Source organism: Erpetoichthys calabaricus, chromosome 9, assembly GCF_900747795.2.
Source record: "Erpetoichthys calabaricus chromosome 9, fErpCal1.3, whole genome shotgun sequence".
Taxonomy (NCBI): Eukaryota; Metazoa; Chordata; class Cladistia; order Polypteriformes; family Polypteridae; genus Erpetoichthys; species Erpetoichthys calabaricus.
Genome location: NC_041402.2, coordinates 105,218,608 through 105,239,310, shown reverse-complemented (window position 1 = coordinate 105,239,310; position 20,703 = coordinate 105,218,608). Strand labels below are relative to the sequence as shown.

At 38.4% G+C, this 20,703-nt stretch overlaps 1 protein-coding gene across 2 annotated transcripts; it reads left to right on the top strand.

Moving 5' to 3' along the window:
• The first annotated feature begins 17,351 nt into the window (after positions 1–17,351).
• LOC114657210 (PWWP domain-containing DNA repair factor 3A-like) lies at positions 17,352–20,166 on the top strand. 2 transcript variants are annotated; one of them, XM_028808948.2, is made up of 5 exons: positions 17,352–17,484; positions 17,886–18,048; positions 19,177–19,378; positions 19,463–19,551; positions 19,883–20,166. In XM_028808948.2, exons 3-5 carry the CDS (start codon positions 19,247–19,249, stop codon positions 19,932–19,934), a joined length of 273 nt encoding a protein of 90 aa, XP_028664781.1. In that variant the 5' UTR covers positions 17,352–17,484; positions 17,886–18,048; positions 19,177–19,246; the 3' UTR covers positions 19,935–20,166. The 2 variants fall into 2 exon arrangements, with proteins under 2 accessions (XP_028664781.1, XP_051787531.1); XM_051931571.1 differs by lacking the exons at positions 17,352–17,484; positions 17,886–18,048 and having other exon boundaries at positions 19,006–19,378; positions 19,463–20,166.
• Positions 20,167–20,703: the final 537 nt, after the last annotated feature.

The window sequence follows — 20,703 nt, the reverse complement described above, 5'->3', positions numbered from 1 at the left end:
TGATGGCACTTCTCAGACACAAGCAAGAGATTATATTTGAAAAAAATCTTATTCGTATTTTCCCCGACTTCTCACCATCAACAGCTGCAAAACGTGCAGCCTACTTTGACATTAAAAAGTTGCTACGGAATGCCAATATCAAATACATTATATTTTTTCAAGCAAGGAAGAAGCTGAAAAGGAATTAAAGAAGCTGTTTCCAACACTCTTTTGAAAGTTAATAAGGAGCCATATTCTATCAAGGCATGGGAAGGCCTATCATCTGCTCTCGGATCCAATTTTAAAGAGACTGGTATTATAATTATACATCCTTTTCTTTATCTGGACATTATACGTTTATGTCTTAATTAGAGTTATAGACATGAGTGTGGAGGTAATTAAAGTAGGATTTGTTTTTTTTTTCTTTTGTTTTACTACCTTAAAGTAGACTGTTTAACATCATACTCTTGGTTTATTGTTATTTCTACTATTACATTACTATTACATTTAAACTATTACTATTATACTATTTACAGTGCATCCGGAAAGTATTCACAGCGCATCACTTTTTCCACATTTTGTTATGTTACAGCCTTATTCCAAAATGGATTAAATTAATTTTTTCCTCATAATTCTACACACAACACTCCATAATGACAACGTGAAAAAAGTTCACTTGAGATTTTTGCAAATTTATTAAAAATAAAAAAATTGAGAAAGCACATGTACATAAGTATTCACAGCCTTTGCCATGAAGCTCGAAATCGAGCTCAGGTGCATCCTGTTTCCCCTGATCATCCTTGAGATGTTTCTGCAGCTTAATTGGAGTCCACCTGTGGTAAATTCAGTTGGTTGGACAAGATTTGGAAAGGCACACACCTGTCTATATAAGGTCCCACAGTTGACAGTTCATGTCAGAGCACAAACCAAGCTTGAAGTCAAAGGAATTGCTGTAGACATCCAAGACAGGATTGTCTCGAGGCACAAATCTGGGGAAGGTTACAGAAAAATTTCTGCTGCTTTGAAGGTCCCAATGAGCACAGTGTCCTCCATCATCCATAAGTGGAAGAAGTTCGAAACCACCAGGAATCTTCCTAGAGCTGGCCGGCCATCTAAACTGAGAAGGGAGAAGGGCCTTAGTCAGGGAGGTGACCAAGAACCCGATGGTCACTCTGTCAGAGCTCCAGAGGTCCACTGTGGAGAGAGGAGAACCTTCCAGGAGGACAACCATCTCTGCAGCAAACCACCAATCAGGTCTGTATGGTAGAGTGGCCAGACGGAAGCCACTCCTTAGTAAAAGGCACATGGCAGACCGCCTGGACTTTGCCAAAAGGCACCTGAAGGACTCTCAGACCATGAGAAAGAAGATTCTCTGGTCTGATGAGACAAACATTGAACTCTTTGGTGTGAATGTCAGGCATCACATTTGGAGGAAACCTGGCACCATCCCTACAGTGAAGCATGGTGGTGGCAGCATCATGCTGTGGGGATGTTTTTCGGCGTCAGGAACTGGGAGACTAGTCAGGATAAAGGGAAAGATGACTGCAGCAATGTATAGAGACATCCTGGATGAAAAACTGCTCCAGAGCGCTCTTGACCTCAGACTGGGGCAATAGTTCATCTTTCAGCAGGACAACGACCCTAAGCACACAGCCAAGATATCAAAGGAGTGGCTTCAGGACAACTCTGTGAATGTCCTTGAGTGGCTCAGCCAGAGCCCAGACTTGAATCCGATTGAACATCTCTGGAGAGATCTTAAAATGGCTGTGCACCGACGCTTCTCATCCAACCTGATGGAGCTTGAGAGGTGCTGCAAAGAGGAATGGGTGAAAATGGCAAAGGATAGGTGTGCCAAGCTTGTGGCATCATATTCAAAAAGACTTGAGGCTGTAATTGCTGCCAAAGGTGCATCGACAAAGTATTGAGCAATGGCTGTGAATACTTACGTACATGTGATTTCTCAGTTTTTTTATTTTTAATAAATTTGCAAAAACCTCAAGTAAACTTTTTTCACATTGTCATTATGGGGTGTTGTGTGCAGAATTCTGAGGAAAAAATGAATTTAATCCATTTTGGAATAAGGCTGTAACATAACAAAATGTGGAAAAAGTGATGTGCTGTGAATACTTTCCGGATGCACTGTATATTATTACGTTATACTATTACAGTAGGAATTACCATGTTTATCCTAGACTACTTTTTAAAATCATTCCCAGGGTTCATTCTTTTTTTATTTTAATATCTTAATATCTTAAAATTGCTGAAAATTATTTTAAGCTTAAAGACTGTTAATGATTATATTTTTGGCAGATAGTATTAAGAATTCAGCTGAAATAGATATCTCTTTGTTTTAATTCTCGAACGCCGCTGCGGGGTGGGGTTTGCTTTGTTTTGGACGTGCTCTGTCTCTTCGTATGTCAGAGGACCGGGACATCGCGAAGTGGAATCATGCCTCATGTGAGGAGGCAAAATGGGGGGGTGGGGGGATAAAGGGGGGAGAGAAGGAGAGCAGGCTATATCTAATCTATTCTTCTAATCCCTATAACTATAAATATCAATGCAACAATAGGTTAAAATGCAATAACTCACAGGGAATTTTGAAACTAAGATTAAAACTGCCTCATTACCAGTTAAGAATATAAAATGACATTAAAAAATCAGAATCAATGTCTCCATGATGGGACAGTTAACTTTGTGAGCTGGAATGTTAAAGGCCTGAATCACGAATTAAAGAGAAAGAAAGTATGCTTTCACCTAACAGGCTTAAATGCTAAAATAGTATTTTTACAAGAGACCCACTTACTAAGCAAGGATCAGTTCAGACTACAAAAAGACTGGACTGGCCAAATGTTCCATTCTAGCTGTAGCTGCAAAAATTTAAGGTGTCATCAGGCACGGGTAAGACGCGTGTCAAAAGAATTCACAGAATCCAAGAGTTCGTTTTAAAGGTTTTTAGTGAAAGTTAAAAGCGAATAATCCAAACAAGAATAAAAGAAAAAATAGTTACACACGTAGAATAAAAGGCAAAAAAAAGAGAAAAATTAATCTTCTATAAACTTAGCTTTTCTTGAAAGACTTTAGTATTTTTATACTTAAAGGTTCTTAATTTCTTCTTTCCTACTTAAAGGTTCTTAATTTCTTCTTTCCTTCTTAAAGGTTCTTAATTTCTTCTTCTGTACTTAAAGTTTCTTAATTTCTTCTTTCCTACTTAAAGGTTCTTAATTTGTTCTTTTCTACTTAAAGGCTCCTAAGCTGGTTGGCACATAGGTAAGTGCCCAGGCACGATAACGTGCGGTCACGGTTAAAAACCGTATGCCTCTACACCTTATACAAGGCAAGGCTGACACTAACTAACTGAAGAATAATGTTTACTCCAAGCTATTAGAAATGGCAAGAACATACCAAAACGATTCTATTCACTGGGGCTATAGGAACCTTCCATAGTTTATGCATTGTCATCTAATAAACATTCATGAATCTTATAGAACAAGGAAAATGGCTCGTACACTAGCTTTATAAAGAAAACTAGAGGGGTGGGAATTCTCATACACAGAACAGTTCCATTTGTAGCATCAGATGTAGTATTGGACCCTGAAGGGAGATATGTGATGGTCATGGGCAACTTATATAACAATAAAATGATTTTGATAAATGTTTATGCACCCAATGTGGATGATAAGGAATTCATGCAAAATCTATTTGCATCCATTCCCAATGTGAACACTCATAAAATCATAATGGCTGGGGACTTTAATTGTGTTTTAAATCAACTCTTAGATAGGACTCCTATGACAGGGGGGACGACAACTAATACTGCAAAGACAATTACACAGTTTTTAAATGATCACAACTTATCAGACCCCTGGAGGTTTCTTAACCCAAACTCAAGAACATATTCATTCTACTCACCAGTGCATTATAGCTACTCAAGAATTGATTATTTTTTTATAGACAATAATTTCCTGCCTACAATTAAATCATGCAAATACGACACAATTGTTATCTCCGACCATGCCCCTCTAGTCTTGGAGCTAAAATCATTAAGCCCCTCACACTCACCTCGCAGATGGTGCCTTAACCCTCTTCTATTGGCAGACGAGAATTGCACAGAATTTATATCCAAACAAATCAGCTTCTTCCTAGAGACAAACACACCCACAGAGGTTTCTGCAGGAATGCTCTGGGAAACTCTAAAGGCCTTCTTAAGAGGACAGATTATTTCATTTCTTTCCCACAGAAATAAATTAGAAACCAAGAAAGTGTCAGAGCTAAGAAGCAAAATTACTAGAATAGATGAAGAACAAGCCAGGCATCCAAGTGAAGCTCTCTACAGGAAAAGGCAGGCCCTGCATACAGAACTTAATATCTTAACAACTAAAGAAACTGAAAACTTATAAGTCTAGACATCATTACTATGAACACGGAGAAAAAGCTAATAAGCTTTTAGCTCAATAAATTCACAAACAAGAAGTTCGCAATGCAATACCAGTAATCACCAACACGAATGGAGAAGAAATTATTGACCATAAAAATATAATGCACGCATTTAGAGATTATTATAAAGCCTTATATTCTACTGAGCTCAAAGAAGACAACACACAATCTAATGCATTTCTGGATACATTACAGACACCACAAATAGATGCTTTAAGTGCTGAGGAACTGGATAAACCTCTAATGCTAACAGAATTACTAGATGCTATAAAGTCACTACAAAGCGGGAAATCAGCAGGCCCTGATGGTTACCCCGTAGAATTTTATAAGAAATTCTCCACTCAGCTAGCTCCCCACTTATTGGCAACATTTACAGAAGCTAGAGACAACCAAATACTACCTCAAACATTTCGTCAAGCATTAATCACCGTCTTTCCTAAACAAAATAAGGACTTGTCACAATGTGCATCATACAGACCAATTTCAATCCTGAATAATGATGTTATGATACTCTCAAAAATTATAGCTAGAAGGATGGAGAAAGTGTTGCCCTCGGTAATATCACAGGATCAAACTGGATTTATTAAAGGCTGACATCTATCTTCCAATCTCCAACGCTTGTTTAATATTATAAATTCACTAGCAAAATCAAACACCCCAGAGATATTACTATCATTAGATGCAGAAAAAGCATTTGATATGATTGAATGGAACTACCTTTTCACTGCATTGGAGAAATTTGGGTTTGGCCTGAATATTTGTGCATGGATCAAACTACTGTATACCAATCCAGAAGCTTCTGTCTGTATTAATAACATTTGCTCAGACTACTTTAAGCTAGAATGTGGTACCAGACAAGGATGTACCTTGTCGCCACTGCTGTTTGCAATTGCCATTGAACCACTGACGGTTCACTGCCGAAATTCTTATCAGATAAAAGGGATTGTCAGAGAAGGACTGGAACAGAAAATTTCTCTATATGCAGATGATATCTATACTAATAAAAGGCAAAGCTCTCAATGACTCACTGACTGACTGACTGACTCACTCATCACTAATTCTCCAACTTCCCGTGTAGGTGGAAGGCTGAAATTTGGCAGGCTCAATCCTTACAGCTTACTTACAAAAGTTAGGCAGTTTTCAATTTGAAATTCTACGCGTAATGGTCATAACTGGAACCTCTTTTTTGTCCATATACTGTAATAGAGTGCACCTCGATGGCCATGGGAGGCGGACTTGCGTATCGCATCATCACGCCACCCACGTAATCACGTGAACTGACTGTGAACAAAGTATGTACAAAACAAGGAAGAGCCCCAAAGAGCGCTGAAGAAAACATTCATTACACAATTGAGAAGGCAGCGAAACAATAAGAAGCGAGCGAGTGACGCATACAAGCATATTCATAAGTGCAGCTACTGCAGAAACAAAGCACAGTGTAAACCGTAAGTTTAAATTAAGTTTATAGAAACGCTCCCGCTGCAGTTTGCAATACCATATTCGCGACATACAAGTTTAATGAGAAGACACGAGGTATAAACAAGACTTTGGATCACTTTGTAACGGAGTTAAAATTGCTGTAGCGAGAAACTTTTAAGTGGACATAGCAACATCACACAAGAGAGCGGCTCACGTGAACTGACTGAACTTTGAGGCAAGATTGCTTTTCTCCTGTACAACTATACGTTGCATTCTCAACAGTTACCTTGCACAGCTTGGTTATATTACAACCGGAGTGCTGAACTGACAACGTGGTATACAAACAGAACTATAACAATCGTAATAAACAAACAAAAAACAGCGGAGAACCCGTGGATTAAATAAAAAGGCTGCTTCCTTGGAGAAGCAAGGAAAAAGGAAGACCTTATATGGCGTTCGTTTATAAAACAGCGGAGAGGCTGTGTAAAGGCAACTTCACAAAAAAACAGATCCTTAACAAATTGTTATTGGTATATTTTCCCTCAATTTAAAAAGGTTTTGTTTTCTTCTTAATAAAAATTTAAAAGCAGTACTTCGCCACTGCGAAGCGCGGGAATTTGGATATATATATATATATATATATATATATATATATATATATATATATATCTTCCATCCATTATCCAACCCGCTGAATCCGAACACAGGGTCACGGGGGTCTGCCGGAGCCAATCCCAGCCAACACAGGGCACAAGGCAGGGAACCAATCCTGGGCAGGGTGCCAACCCACCGCAGGACACACACAAACACACCCACACACCAAGCACACACTAGGGTCAATTTAGAATTGCCAATCCACCTAACCTGCATGTCTTTGGACTGTGGGAGGAAACCGGAGCGCCCGGAGAAAACCCACGCAGACACGGGGAGAACATGCAAACTCCACGCAGGGAGGACCCGGGAGGCGAACCCAGGTCCCCAGGTCTCCCTACTGCGAGGCAGCAGCGCTACCCACTGCGCCACCGTGCTGCCCTATATATATATATATATATATATACTGTATATATAGATATGTATGTATATATATATGTGAATGTATGTATGTATATATGTATGTCTATATATATATATATATATATGTAGGTATGTATATATATGTGTACATATATGTAGATATGTATATATATATGTGTATATATATGTAGATATGTATATATATATGTGTAGATATGTAAATATGTATATGTATATGTATGTGTCTGTATGTGTATATATATATGTGTGTATGTATGTATGTATGTGTGTGTATATATATATATGTATGCGTATGTATGTATGTGTATATGTATATATGTATATGTGTGTGTGTATGTATGTGTATATATATATATGTTGATATGTGTATATATATATATATATATGTATATACTGTATATGTGGATGTGTATATGTGTATATATATATACAGTATATGTATATATGTATATGTAGATATGTATATATATGTATATATGTATAAGTATATATATGTTTACATAACCTCTTTAACACACTACTTCTCCGCTGTGAAGCGCGGGTATTTTGCTAGTGGTTTTATATATATCAGACCCAGAAAACACTGTCCCTGCAGTTTTAACAACACTAACAGAATTTCAAAAGATATCTGGTCTTAAAGTTAATCTGAACAAAAGTATACTCTTTCCAGTGAATTCACAAGCATACAATATTAGACTGGACACCCTACCTTTTACCATAGTAGATCAGTTTAAATACCTAGGGGTAAATATCACAAGTAAACATAAAGCTCTTTATCAACAAAATTTTGCCGTCTGTATGGAAAAAATTAAACAAGACTTGAATAGATGGTCAACCCTTCATCTCACTCTATCCGGAAGAATTAACGTTGTTAAAATGAATATCCTTCCTAAACTTCTTTTTTTATTTCAATACATTCCAATATATATCAATAAATAATTTTTTAAACAGATTCAACAATAACCTCATTCATCTGGAACTCAAAACACCCACGTATCCGAAGAGCGACCTTACAAAGACCTCAGGCAGAAGGTGGCATGGCTTTACCTAATGTTCAGTTTTATTACTGGGCAGCAAACATACAAGCCATAAAAACCTGGACACAAATAAATGAACATACAAAGGCTTGGTCCGCAATAGAAGTAAAATCCTGTAGTACTTCTTTATACTCCCTGCTCTGCTCTCCAATAAATGCAAGTTATCGCAAATATAATAAAACCCAATTGTGCTTTACTCACTCAGAATATGGAACCAAATTAGAAATCATTTTAAGATGGAAAATCTTTTATCGGTGGCACCTCTGCAAGAGAGCCACCTCTTTCAACCCTCGCAAACATATCCAGTTTTTAATACCTGGAAAAGTTTTGGGATTAAAATGCTCAGAGATCTTTATATTGACAACATATTTACATCTTTTGAAAAATTACGTTCAAAATTCAAGCTCCCAGCTACACATTTCTTTCACTATCTTCAAATTAGAAATTTTGTTAAACAGAAATTACCTGATTTCCCCCACCTCACACCCCCCACAATGCTCGAAAAAATACTGCTCAATTTCAAGGAATTAAACACCATTTCCGCATTATATAAAATTCTATTAGAGTCCCTAACTTTCAAAGATCCAAGAGGACATTGGGAAGAAGATCTCTTAATCAATATATCAGAAAAGGAGTGGAAGGTAGCAAAGCAGAGAATTCACTCGAGCTCCATATGCGCAAAGCATAGAATTATTCAACTAAAAATTATATATCGAGCTCATCTGTCTTGCTTAAAACTGTCCAAAACGTTTCCAGGGCAAGATCCAACCTGCGAACACTGCAACCAAGCTTCTGCCTCACTGGGTCACATGTTCTGGGCCTGCACCAAACTAACATCATTTTGGACCAAAATATTTAAGTGCCTTTCAGACAGCCTTGGTATCACAATCCCTCCTAACCCATTAACAGCTGTGTTCGGTGTTCTTCCAGACGGACTTGAAGTGGAGAAGGACAAGCAAACGGTGATTGCATTCACTACACTTTTGGCACGCAGACTTATTCTGTTAAATTGGAAGAATCCTAACTCTCCTCTGATAAGTCAGTGGGAAACTGATGTTTTATATTATTTGAAATTGGAAAAAATCAAATTCTCAGTTAGAGGATCTGTACAAAATTTTTTCACAACCTGGCAGGATCTAATCAATAATATTTCGGAATAAGAGAAATAACTATTACCACATTTTATTCCCTTCTCCATCTCTTATTTACATATATATTAATTTCTCCCTCTCTTTTGTTTATTGCTGCCTTATTAAAAAGCCCTAAGCAATTCTCCTTTGGCTAAGCTCTCCTTCTCAGGGGTGGGGTTTGATTTGTCTTCAATTTTGTTTGGTTATAAATTGATCTATTTGTATGGAATGAATACAATAAAAATTAATAAATAAATAAAAATATAGTATGTCAAGAGAGTTTTGGAGGTAAAAAGAGTGTCAGACAGAGTAATGATTATGAAGCTGGAAATTGGAGGTGTGATGATGAATGTTATTAATGCATATGCCTCGCAAGTGGGGTGTTCAATGGATGAGAAAGAAGATTTCTGGAATAAGTTGGATGAAGTGATGAATAGTGTACCCAAGGGACAGAAAGTTGTGATTGGAGCAGATTTCAATGGACATGTTGGTGATGGAAACAGAGGAGATGAGAAGGTGATGGGTAAGTATGGTGTCAAGGAGAGAAATGAAGAACGTCAGAGGACAGTGGATTTTTCAAAAAGGATGGGCATGGCTGTGATGAATACATATTTTAAGAAGAGGTGGGAACATAGGGTGGCGTACAAGAGTGGAGGAAGATAATAATAATATGCACACAGGTAAATTATATCCTATGTAGAAGAGTCAATCTGAAGGAGATTTAAGACCGCAAAGCAGTGGCAGGGGAAAGTGTAGTTAGGCAGCATAGGATGGTGATCTGTAGGATGACATTGGAGATCAAGAAGAAGAGGAGGAGAGTGAGGGCAGAGCAAATGATCAAATGGTGGAAGCTGAAAAAGGAAGACAGCAAGGTTGAGTTTAGGGAAGAGGTAAGACAGGCACTGGGTGGCATTGAAGAGTTGCCAGACAGCTGGGCAAATATAGCAGAAGTAGTAAGGGTGACAGCAAAAAGGGTGCTTAGCATGACATCTGAACAGAGGAAGGAGAAAAAGGAAACCTGGTGGTGGAATAGGGAAGTACAGGAGAGTGTACAGAGGAAGAGGATGACGAAAAAGTGGGATAATCAGAGAGATGCAGAAAGTAGACAAGAGTACAAGGAAATAAGGCGCAAGGTGAAGAGAGAGGTGACAAAGGCTAAAGAAAAGGTGTATGATGAGTTGTATGAGAGGCTGGACACTAAGGAGGGAGAAAAGGACCTGCACCGATTGGCTAGACAGAGGGACCGAGTTGGGAAAGATGTGCAGCAGTTTAGGGTGATAAAGGATAAAGATGGAAAAATACTCACAAGTGAGGAGGGTGTGTTGAGCAGATGGAAAGAGTACTTTGAGAGGCTGATGATTGAAGAGAATGAGAGGGAGAGAAGGTTAGATTATGTGGAGATTGTGAACCAGGAAGTGCAACGGATTAGCAAAGAGGAAGTGAGGACAGCTATGAAAAGGATGAAGATTGGAAAAGCCGTTGGTTCAGATGACCTACCAGTGGAAGCATGGAGGTGTTTAGGAGAGATGGCAGTGGTGTTTTTAACCAGATTGTTTAATGGAATCTTGGACAGTGAGAGGATGCCTGAGGAGTGGAGAAGAAGTGTACTGGTACTGATTTTTACGAATAAGGGCATGTGCAGAGCTGTAATAACTACAGGGGGATAAAATTAATGAGCCACAGCATGAAGTTATGGGAAAGAGTAATGGATGCTAGGTTAAGAAAGGAGGTGATGATTAGTGAGCAGCAGTATGGTTTCATGGCAGGAAAGAGCACCACAGATGCAATGTTTGCTCTGAGGGCGTTGATGGAGAAGATATAGAGAAGGCCAGAAGGAGTTGCATTGTGTTTTTGTGGACATAGAGAAAGCAAATGACAGGGTGCCTCGAGAGGAGTTGTGGTACTGTATGAGGAAGTAGGGAGTGGCAAAGGAGTATGTAAGAGTGGTACCGGATATGTACGAGGGAAGTGTGACAGTGGTGAGAACTGCAGTAGGAGTGACTGATGCATTCAACGTGGAGGTGGGATTACTATCAGTGATCAGCTCTGAGCCCTTTCTTATTTGCAATGGTGATGGACAGGTTGACAGACGAGATTAGACAGGACTATGATGTTTGCTGATGACATCGTGATCTGTAGCAAGAGTGGGGAGCAGTTCGAGGAGACCCTGGAGAGTTGGAGATATGCACTAGAGAGGAGAGGAATAAAGGCCAGTAGGAACAAGACAGAATACATGTGTGTGAATAAGAGGGAGGGCAGGGGAATGGTGAGGATGCAGGGAGTAGAGTTGGTGAAGGTGGATGAGTTTAAATACTTGGGATCAACAATTCAGAGTAACGGGGATTGTGAAGGAGAGGTGAAAAAGAGAGTACAGGCAGGGTGGAATGGGTGGAGAAGAGAGTGAGGAGTGATTTGTGACAGATGGGTATCAGCAAGTGTGAAAGGGAAAGTCTACAGGACAGTGGTGAGAGCACCTATGTTATATGGGTTGGAGACGGTGGTACTGACCAGAAAGCAGGAGACAGAGCTGGAGGTGGCAGAGTAAAGATGCTAAGATTTGCATTGGGTGTGACAAGGATGGACAGGATTGGAAAGGAGTACATTAGAGGGTCGGCTCAGTTTGGAATGTTGGGAGACAAAGTCAGAGAGGCAAGATTGCGTTGGTTTGAACATGTGCAGAGGAGAGATGCTGGGTATATTGGGAAAAGGATGTTAACGATAGAGATGCCAGGCAAGAGGAAAAGAGGAATGCCTAAGAGAAGGTTTATGGATGTGGGTAGAGAGGGCATGCAGGTGGTGAGTGTAACAGAGCAAGATGCAGAAGACAGGATGATATGGAAAAAGATGATCCGCTGTGCCAACCCCTAACAGGAGCAGCCGGAAAAAGAAGAACTCAGACCACAGTGCACCAGATTTAGTGCCATTTTGAATTTGCCCATCCGTGAACCAAACAGCAAATGCAAGCCTTTCTGGGATGAGCGAGGTATTATCGCCAGTTTGTACTTCATTTTCCAAAAGAGCTATACTCTTGACTAATCTTACAAAGAAGCAGACTCCTAACATGGTGGTATGGGATGAGAAAACAGAAATTGCATTTTGTGACTTAAAACACCAGACACTTACATCTGCACTTCTGGTTGGCTCTTGACTTATCAGGAGCAGTGATTGACAGCTGTGTCCCAAATTATGTCACTTCTGGCTCCTGTCCTCCTGACAACTGGCTCTGTCACCATCTTGGAGCAGTCAGTTACAGACTCACATCTGAAAAGACACAATGCTTAATTTTGCTTTCAATTTTGAAATGCAAATGATATGAGGATCACCACAGTGCCACAACCCTTTATCTGGTTTCTTTTGTCATTCTTACACCTTTTATATTCTTTTTAAATGCACAGTTACTGGAGTCTAGCCATTAAGTATTTCTCTGGATATAGTCCTGTATGTATAGTTTGTATCTGGCAAATAAACTTAGTTTGATTTGATCAGACAAAGGATTCATATCTAGGTTGTATGATCTATGAGACCGCATGTCTAACCACCATGCCTTTGTATGACCCCATTTATAAGTTTAAATTTAATATTAAATTAATGTAAGCTATTGTGGTGGGCTGGCACCCTGCCCGGGGATTTGTTCCTGCTTTGCGCCCTGTGTTGGCTGGGATTGGCTCCAGTAGACCCCCGTGACCCTGTGTTAGGATATAGCGGGTTGGACAATGACTGACTGACTGACTAATATTAGCTATTGTCCAAATCTAACAGTTGTTACAATAAATAGTTTTTCATGCATTTTGATTAAACATTTTTATTCTATTTAGAGGCAAATTTCAGGAAATTAGGCTAGATAGAGTATATATGCTAATGCACAAATTATTAGCCAATCTTTTTATTCAGTCTACTTACTTGGTCTAATTTTATCACAGGGAGCCAGAACTTAACCTAACCTGGAGGGAACAGCATGGGACACCAGTCCATCACAGGGCACATTCACCCCCTACATTCACAGTCATACTGGGAAAATTTACAGTCTCAAGTTTACATTAGAAATATGTTTAAGGAATGTGGAAACAACATAGGAATACTTGGGAAAAAACAACATAACCAAAAATGGAGAGATTTTGTAAATTACACACAGTGACCAAGTATGCTTTCAGCTGCTGCCTTCAGCCAAAACATTAGTAGTCTTTATTTTTTCTTTTGCTAACATCACTGTCAGTACTGGACAAAATGCATCATCACCCAGAAACTAGCATCAATTGAGAGTGAGTGGAATAGAAGCTGAAAAACTCTATCTCTTAACTCCAATTCACTATTTTCATTTTATTTAAGTCAAACACATTTAATTCTTAAGCAACAACGATTTTTTGTATTTAAAAAAATTACAACACATTAAAGTAATATTCATGTTTACCAGTATGATGACCAGTACACCAATGAAGACAGAAGAAGATGAACAAATTCCTTCTTTATAGCTACAGCATCTGTGCTTAAGTAGAAAATCAGTTTGATTCTTACTGCCATTGCTGAGCTGTTCCTCCTCTTAATAAAAAAGGCACTATAGTATTTCTAAGGGAGCACAACTCTGCTTATCATCTTACTGATTGAAAGGACTGTTGACGGTGTCTCTTTCTGCTATGGTCCCTTCATTAGTCAGGCAGTGTGTTAGAGAGTTTAAGGTATTCGACTTTAAACTACAAAGCTGCCATATAAATGTCTGTTTCTGAATGACTTAAATCACTTAACCTGTGCCTCTTCAATTGTAATAGCAACAATAAGAAATAAAATAAGTATAGTTCAGTATTTGTGAATCACCTTGGAATGGTGTTGACTATAAAAAGATACTACAAGGGCAGTGACCAACCTCTCTCTTCTAGCATGTAGGCTTCTTTTCAGTCTACAAAGAAAGAAAGAAAGAAAGAAAGAAAGAAAGAAAGAAAGAAAGAAAGAAAGAAAGAAAGAAAGAAAGAAAGAAAGAAAGAAAAAGAAAACTCACTAATTTGACATATGTACCTAAGGTACAAATCAATGAATTAACATTCTGGCAAAGATGGAGGAATGTGTTCAGTTCTTTGTTTCAGGATCATGCTGGACAAACAGAAAGTAGCTACACAAAAAACAAAAATTACTAATTTAATATACATTACTCGAGAAAGATGAATAATCTAGAAGTTTGGCCAACCCACAAAAAGACATTTTACAATTATTGAGACATTAAAGAGCATTATTATCTTCTGGAAATTACTAGACTCAGACCCCAAAATGTTTCTGAAATTACTATGGTTTTCTTAGCTTTGCTAATTTTGCATGTACATTTTGAAAGCTAAAACTTCCTCAGATTAATCAGGTAAATCTGACGACACGCCCAGTTCTTTCACCAGAATAAACTTGAATGCAAATATATACCAATGAAAGCTATTTCCAGATAAACCTACAGACCTACAGAGATTCTTACATATGTCGATGGGGCATTTTTAATTAATCTGGCAAGAAATAAATTGGGGAATAATTGTTTTTTGTAAATACAATAAAAATGGAAAAGTACTCTTTTTTTATGAGCTTTATTTTTATTGTTTCTCCAGGTAGTGAATGTTAAATGCAAATGGTATTTTATGCTTGTTCATTTTTCACACATTTAAATATTTTTCTTACTTTCTTTTAGGTTTAACAACAGAAGATTCAGTCACTAATATTGAAAAAAAAGCCTCAGGTACAGAAGGAAGTGGAGTGACACTCCAGTGCAGCTACTCCACAACTAATAGCTATGTTATTCTTTATTGGTACCGAAAGTATCCAAACCAAGTCATGCAATACATTCTGCAGAAAGGGGCCCGGTCAAATAGTGGATACAGCAATACTGCACATTTTGCTCAGGAACGGTTTTCTTCTATAGCAGAACAAGAAACTACTACACTTACAATTTCTACTCTAGTTCTGAGTGACACAGCCATCTATTACTGTGCTTTGAGACCCACATCACTTCATTCTGCTTGAACACTGAACAAAAAACTGCCTAACCACAGATCACAAAGATAAGGATTTTAGCAGTTATAATGTGGGTTGTTGGATAACAAAATGTGACAATGAACACAAAGAGGGGTAAATATTACATTGCAAATGAGAATTTCTAATTCACACAGTGTACAGAAAAATTTAAGCAGTAGGACTTCGGATGTGAATGAACTGTGATTATCCTTTTGGAAATACTGGAGTAACAACATGTGGTTACATTTTTTAAATGTATGGTGCTACACTGAAACATTACTAACATGATTTCTGGTATTATACCAATCACATTTTTTGAAGGAACATTTTGGAGTGTGGCCACACAGACCTGAGAGAGAAGCACCGTCATAGAGGCAGTGTCCTCCTGAGAAGCTGTGCAGAAGATATGCATGTGTGTGGGAGTGAGAGAGATGGAGAAATAGACAGAGAGAGAGAGAGAGAGAGAGAGATCATCAAGTACTTGAGCCCACTAAAGCAGTGGTCCCCCACCTTTTTGAGGGCAAGGACCACTTTATTAGATGCAAATTTTTCCATGGACCGGTCGGGGGTAGTTTTATACACAATTTACATAACATTTCTATTGTTATTAAGCAGTTCGCAAACGTTTGCAACCCGAGATTTTTCTTCTTTTTTTGCATATAAGAAAGACATATGCTTTGCATTTGCCATTCCAACTGATTGCACATCACAAACATTAACACTGTTATCGTTTTTTCGTGTCTGCTGTTTCTTTAGGAGGGTGACAACGAGTTAAATTCCAAAGGATGTTTTTCAAATGTTGACAAGCAATAAGCAAAAGGTATCACTGAAAACCACAGAAAACAAAAACATAAAAAAAAAACAGTACGAGGAAATTTCGAAGAAAGCATTTTTTTTACATTGTTTGTTTGGGGATTATTGTGCAAATGTGTACAACTGAGCTGCGACCACAGATCTAACTGCTCTGTGGATGATTCATTCAAGCATTTCAAGGTCACTTCGTTGTAATGAAAGCATCTGCTGAATGTACTTCGTAGTAACGAGATTTCTATAGACTCGTGTCATATGGGGAAACTGTCGGGACCATAAAAATACTGTTGTAATACTCTCTCACCTCGGTCTCTCTCCTCTCTCTGTGCCGCTGCAAAGCCCCGCCCGCCAAGCGTTCTGAAAAGTCTGAGTGAGTCTCCGTTAACGGCAGTTCTCTCGCGGCCCGGAGCTTGGGGACCCCTGCACTAAAGGACTGGAGGAAAATAGAGTGCAGATGGTTTTGCTTCTGACCATAAATGAGCAGTGTGAACGTGTAGGTGTGACGATGCAGGTCTCTGTGATGTCTGTGTTTGGCATACCTTCCCTAGCTTCTTTCTTGCCAGTACCTGGTGAACCGCTAGTTCCCTGGTGACGCTGGTATCGTTCGTTCAAGACGTACCTGTTGGCGGCCGGGTTAGATAACGTTGGGACAGCAAGGAAAAGGGCGCTTCTATTACACTGTTTGGGAGTGGAAGGACAGTGCGTTTTTTCTACCTTGCAACCGACTGACGAGTCTTTTGCAGCCGCGGTGGCAGCACTGGATGGCCATTTCGGCCCAAGCCAAAGCATCCTTCTGAGCCGTTTTCAGTTTCGTCAGCGTGCTCAGCAGCCGGGTGAGTTTGTTTCAGCGTTGCGTGAGCTTGTGCAACACTGTAAGTTCGGGACACCACAAGACGAGTTAATAAGGGTCCAACTGATTGAGAAAACGTCCTGTGAACAACTGAGAGTGCGTTTATTATTGGAACCGGATACCTTAACGTTAAGTAAAGCCGTAGAGATTGGAAAACAAGTCGAAGCAGCGATAGTTAGTGATAGGCCGCTCGATACTGAGGACCTCAGTCTGAGGTTTCGAAACTATGTCGAGCTTTTGAAGCTCAGCTTCGAGACTTGTTTCAAATGCGCCCGTCACATGATTTTGAGGCACATCATTGAGACCTGCGCAGTTAGCAGTCGATTTGGTCACTCACTAGTTTGCTAAAGTGAGAAGCATCCACTTGCAGAGCCACAGCACCATACGTCACCGCAGTTGTAGACCCGGAAGTGACGTTACCATTTCTAGGCAAGGCGAAAACAACGAGAAGGGTATTGCTGCAGACCGGAGACTTTATGGGCGGATCTGAAGGCGGGGTAACTGTATATGGAAGTGGATAGTATTGGCTAATTCAGAATTTCAACGAATGAGATTGTTGTTAAAGTATGACAATCAAAAACTCACTCAATGTTTGAAGTTGTCTATCAAGTGTAACTTCCACCAATCTTTTCAGTTAGTGATCCCTACCGCTTTGATGTTCCGCCTCATAGAGTTTCTTTTGAAATAGCCTCGCTCTGTACTAAGCAACGAAACTCTGTTAAAGTAAAGAAGACAAAGCAGCAGCGAAGAAACTCTATTAGACCAAAGAAGAAGCGATGAAACGAATTGTTTGTTATTTCTGACAATGGAAGTAAGTTTGCTTCTAAATTAAAACGTATGAAATTTGCAATTGCTAAGTTTTCTTCGTGTTTTTCAAATAACTTTTTGTTTCTTTGTTGTGATTGTACGTTTGTATAAATATTAATATATATATTGTATTCACGTTTGTATTAATAATCATTTTCGCTGTAGTAATTGATGCATATTCAGTGCTTGAAGTGGCCCGGCACTCAGCGGTGCCGGCAACTCTTCAAATACCGCAAAGCAAGTTTCACGGGGAACATCCACCCATACCCACCCCCTGTCCGGTGCTCAGTGGAATGCTAGTAGATCACCGCCATTAGTTTGGTTCCCTATTAACTCTGTGCATATTTACATTTGTGAGATATTTGATTAAAACGCTGTAATGTTATTTTACATTTTTTTAAACAGGATCATATCACGATCAAAAATACCACAGACATTCCGTCCGTACTTCAATCTTCAGATGTGTTTTTGTGCCCTTTCTGTCATCCGCGACTGTATTCTTCACGCTCGTATATACGAGCAAATGAACACTTGCGAGATCACCACAGAACAGCAGTTTCCTACGGAGGTACGTGTATCCCACTTTTTAAATTAACTCATGCTGAGTAATCTTTAAACCAATTTATGAATGAATTAATTTTTCTGTATTGATAATTACCACGTATGGTGTCCAGTCCTTTCTTTTAATCTCATTTGGACGTTTTTCAGCTACTTTATTTATGCACAGAATAAGAAATGAGACAATCCCAGGAGCAACACAAATGAGAGGTATCTAAGAAAATACTGGAAAGTAGACTGAGGTGGTTTGAATTTGTAATGAGTAGAGATAATGTGTATGTGGGTAAAAAGATGATAAAAATGTAAGTACAGGGGAAGAGAAAGCTAGTGAGGCCATAAGCAGAGATGGATGGATAAAGTAAAAGAATATCTGAAGGGCAAGGGTCTGACAGGGGAGTCAGTTCAGGGCTAAGCTGTATGGAGAGTGCTGATCAAGCACATTGACCCCACATAGAAGTGGGAAGTGATGATGATGAAGAAGAAATTGTTTGCCACTTGCAGCTCTTTAACCAGCTGTAGTGTCATATTTTTCATATACAGGTCAATTGCCTATATTTTTCTGTTGTATGTAAAACACTGCAGTGGTTGATGTAGTTTGCTGTGCTGTTAATGACAACAGACAACATTAGGAGAACAAACCTGCAACCTACATTAGCTCAATATAAATTAGTATTTTCAGTTTTATTTTAAGATGTAACTTGGCTAAAGAGTATATAGGTTATACTTCATGTCTGTACATAGAACCATGTCTATTTTCAGTAAACTGTTAAAACAGTTAAAGTGTTTTTAAAAATAGGTTTGCTGTTTCAGTAATTGCTGTTTGCCCTGGCCTGCTAGTCTGGTTAGGGTCACAGATGAGCACCAGAGACCATGGATATTAGATGGGTAAAGTCTAAGACAGAAAGTTAATTTATCACAGATGTGTATATATGTACAATATTTACTCAGTTATGCACAGAACTAGTGGTTTTATTAGTGTTTTAACATAGATTATTCTGATGAAGAAATGAGTAGTCAAGCAAAATGACACCTTTTATTGGCTAACTAAAAAGTAAAACTTTGGTATTGTAATCTATCTGGCAGCAAAGAGCTATGATGACTTTATAGTGCCAAACACTTGTATTTTCTTGTCCAACAGGCTGTTGTATCTCGTAAGGTATCATCCAAATGGTTAAAAAAATTATGAAAATCCTAAAGGTCACCGGGTAATGACTTATGTAGCAGATGAGGAGCTGATAGATGGCCTCTACAACTTCTTGGATGAAGTGCTGTCAAGAGCTGTAGGCACTTTTGAGAGGATTGACAGAGTTCGCATCATTCTGGATGTGCTGATGCCAGAGGTTAATTAGCCTTCAGTAAATCTCTAATGAGTACCGAAAGTGTGTCTATGAGTAACATCCTCTCTTTTTCTGTGTTTTTGATAGGCTCTTATTAAAGCTGTACAAACAGTTGAGAGGATTTCTCTGCCAGAGGCAGAAAATCTGTTCATGGATGGACCAGCATACAGTGAGTGGTACGTCATGTGGAAAATAAACAGTCCTTTCTTTTTCTTTTCAGCGCCATTATTCTGTTAAACAGAATACCCTATAGTTGTTGTGAATTTAGACAAGAAAATAAATATATATATAAATGTGAATATATATGTTTAAAGTGACTTTTAAACTATACATTAGTACATTTGTAGTATTGGTAAAATTACATTTAGAAGTATGCCATATGTAGCATTTATTCTAAACTGTACAAGGTCAAGAATTGTGGTTTCAAATGACAAATGCAGAAGTGTTTCTGGTTGGTATGATTAGAATTTGTTCATTTGTGTGGTTGTTTTTGTTTTGTTTTTTTAGTGAGAGGGAAGAGTTTGACATACTGTACTTGTTTTACAACAGTTGGAAGTAAAAGGAAAGCACCACTGAGGCATTTAAACTCGGGATTACATCTCAACCCTACTCAAATAAATGTGTCTCTTTCTTTACTTCTCTTTTGCCTTTTTTATTTCTGTGTGTTAAAATGACTGTGCATAATAGAGTTGTATATATTTAATGTAACTATTAATGTAAATAATAAAGGACACTTTCTGTTATTGTTAAAGATTGTTGATTAAGTTCTGTATATTTGAAATTGCTTGTCTGTTTTTAGACAATTGATGGCATCTGGATTTTTTCTTTAATTGTTATAACTGCTTTGTATAGTTGTTATGCATTTAGCATTGTTGTTTTATTTATATATAATATATAGAAGTGGGCATGCTGTTGTTTTAATACTTCAGTGTATTTCTTGATCAGTCTGTTTGTTAAATTTAATCTTTGTGCATTCTTTCTTTCAATTCAACTGACCAATCATTATTGATAATTGTAAATATTTCTTGAAATTGTTGCATAATTTATATTGAATAATTATTAATAAAATCTTGTTTTTGGTAGTGAAAATACTGAGTGTTCTGTTTAAGTGGCGCTGGTCCAATCACCTTGCGTATTAACACTGATAGATATGACCAGAGCCTCCACTTGTATCCACATGGTTACAAACGGTGTGCACTTTGCTAGTAATCCCACAAGATTAAAGAGCTTGGGAACTGAGCGTCCTAATCAAGGCTTTGCTGTTCACTTACAAACATACTCCAGAATAATATGGTTCTTACTTATCTTTTATTAGGAGTCACATTTTC

Bases quoted from the DNA above. Each gene is read 5' to 3' on its own strand.
- LOC114657210 (XM_051931571.1), top strand. From the start codon at position 19,247: ATGACTTATGTAGCAGATGAGGAGCTGATAGATGGCCTCTACAACTTC. The intron at 19,379-19,462 runs GTTAATTAGCCT...TGTTTTTGATAG, and splicing joins TGGATGTGCTGATGCCAGAG to GCTCTTATTAAAGCTGTACA.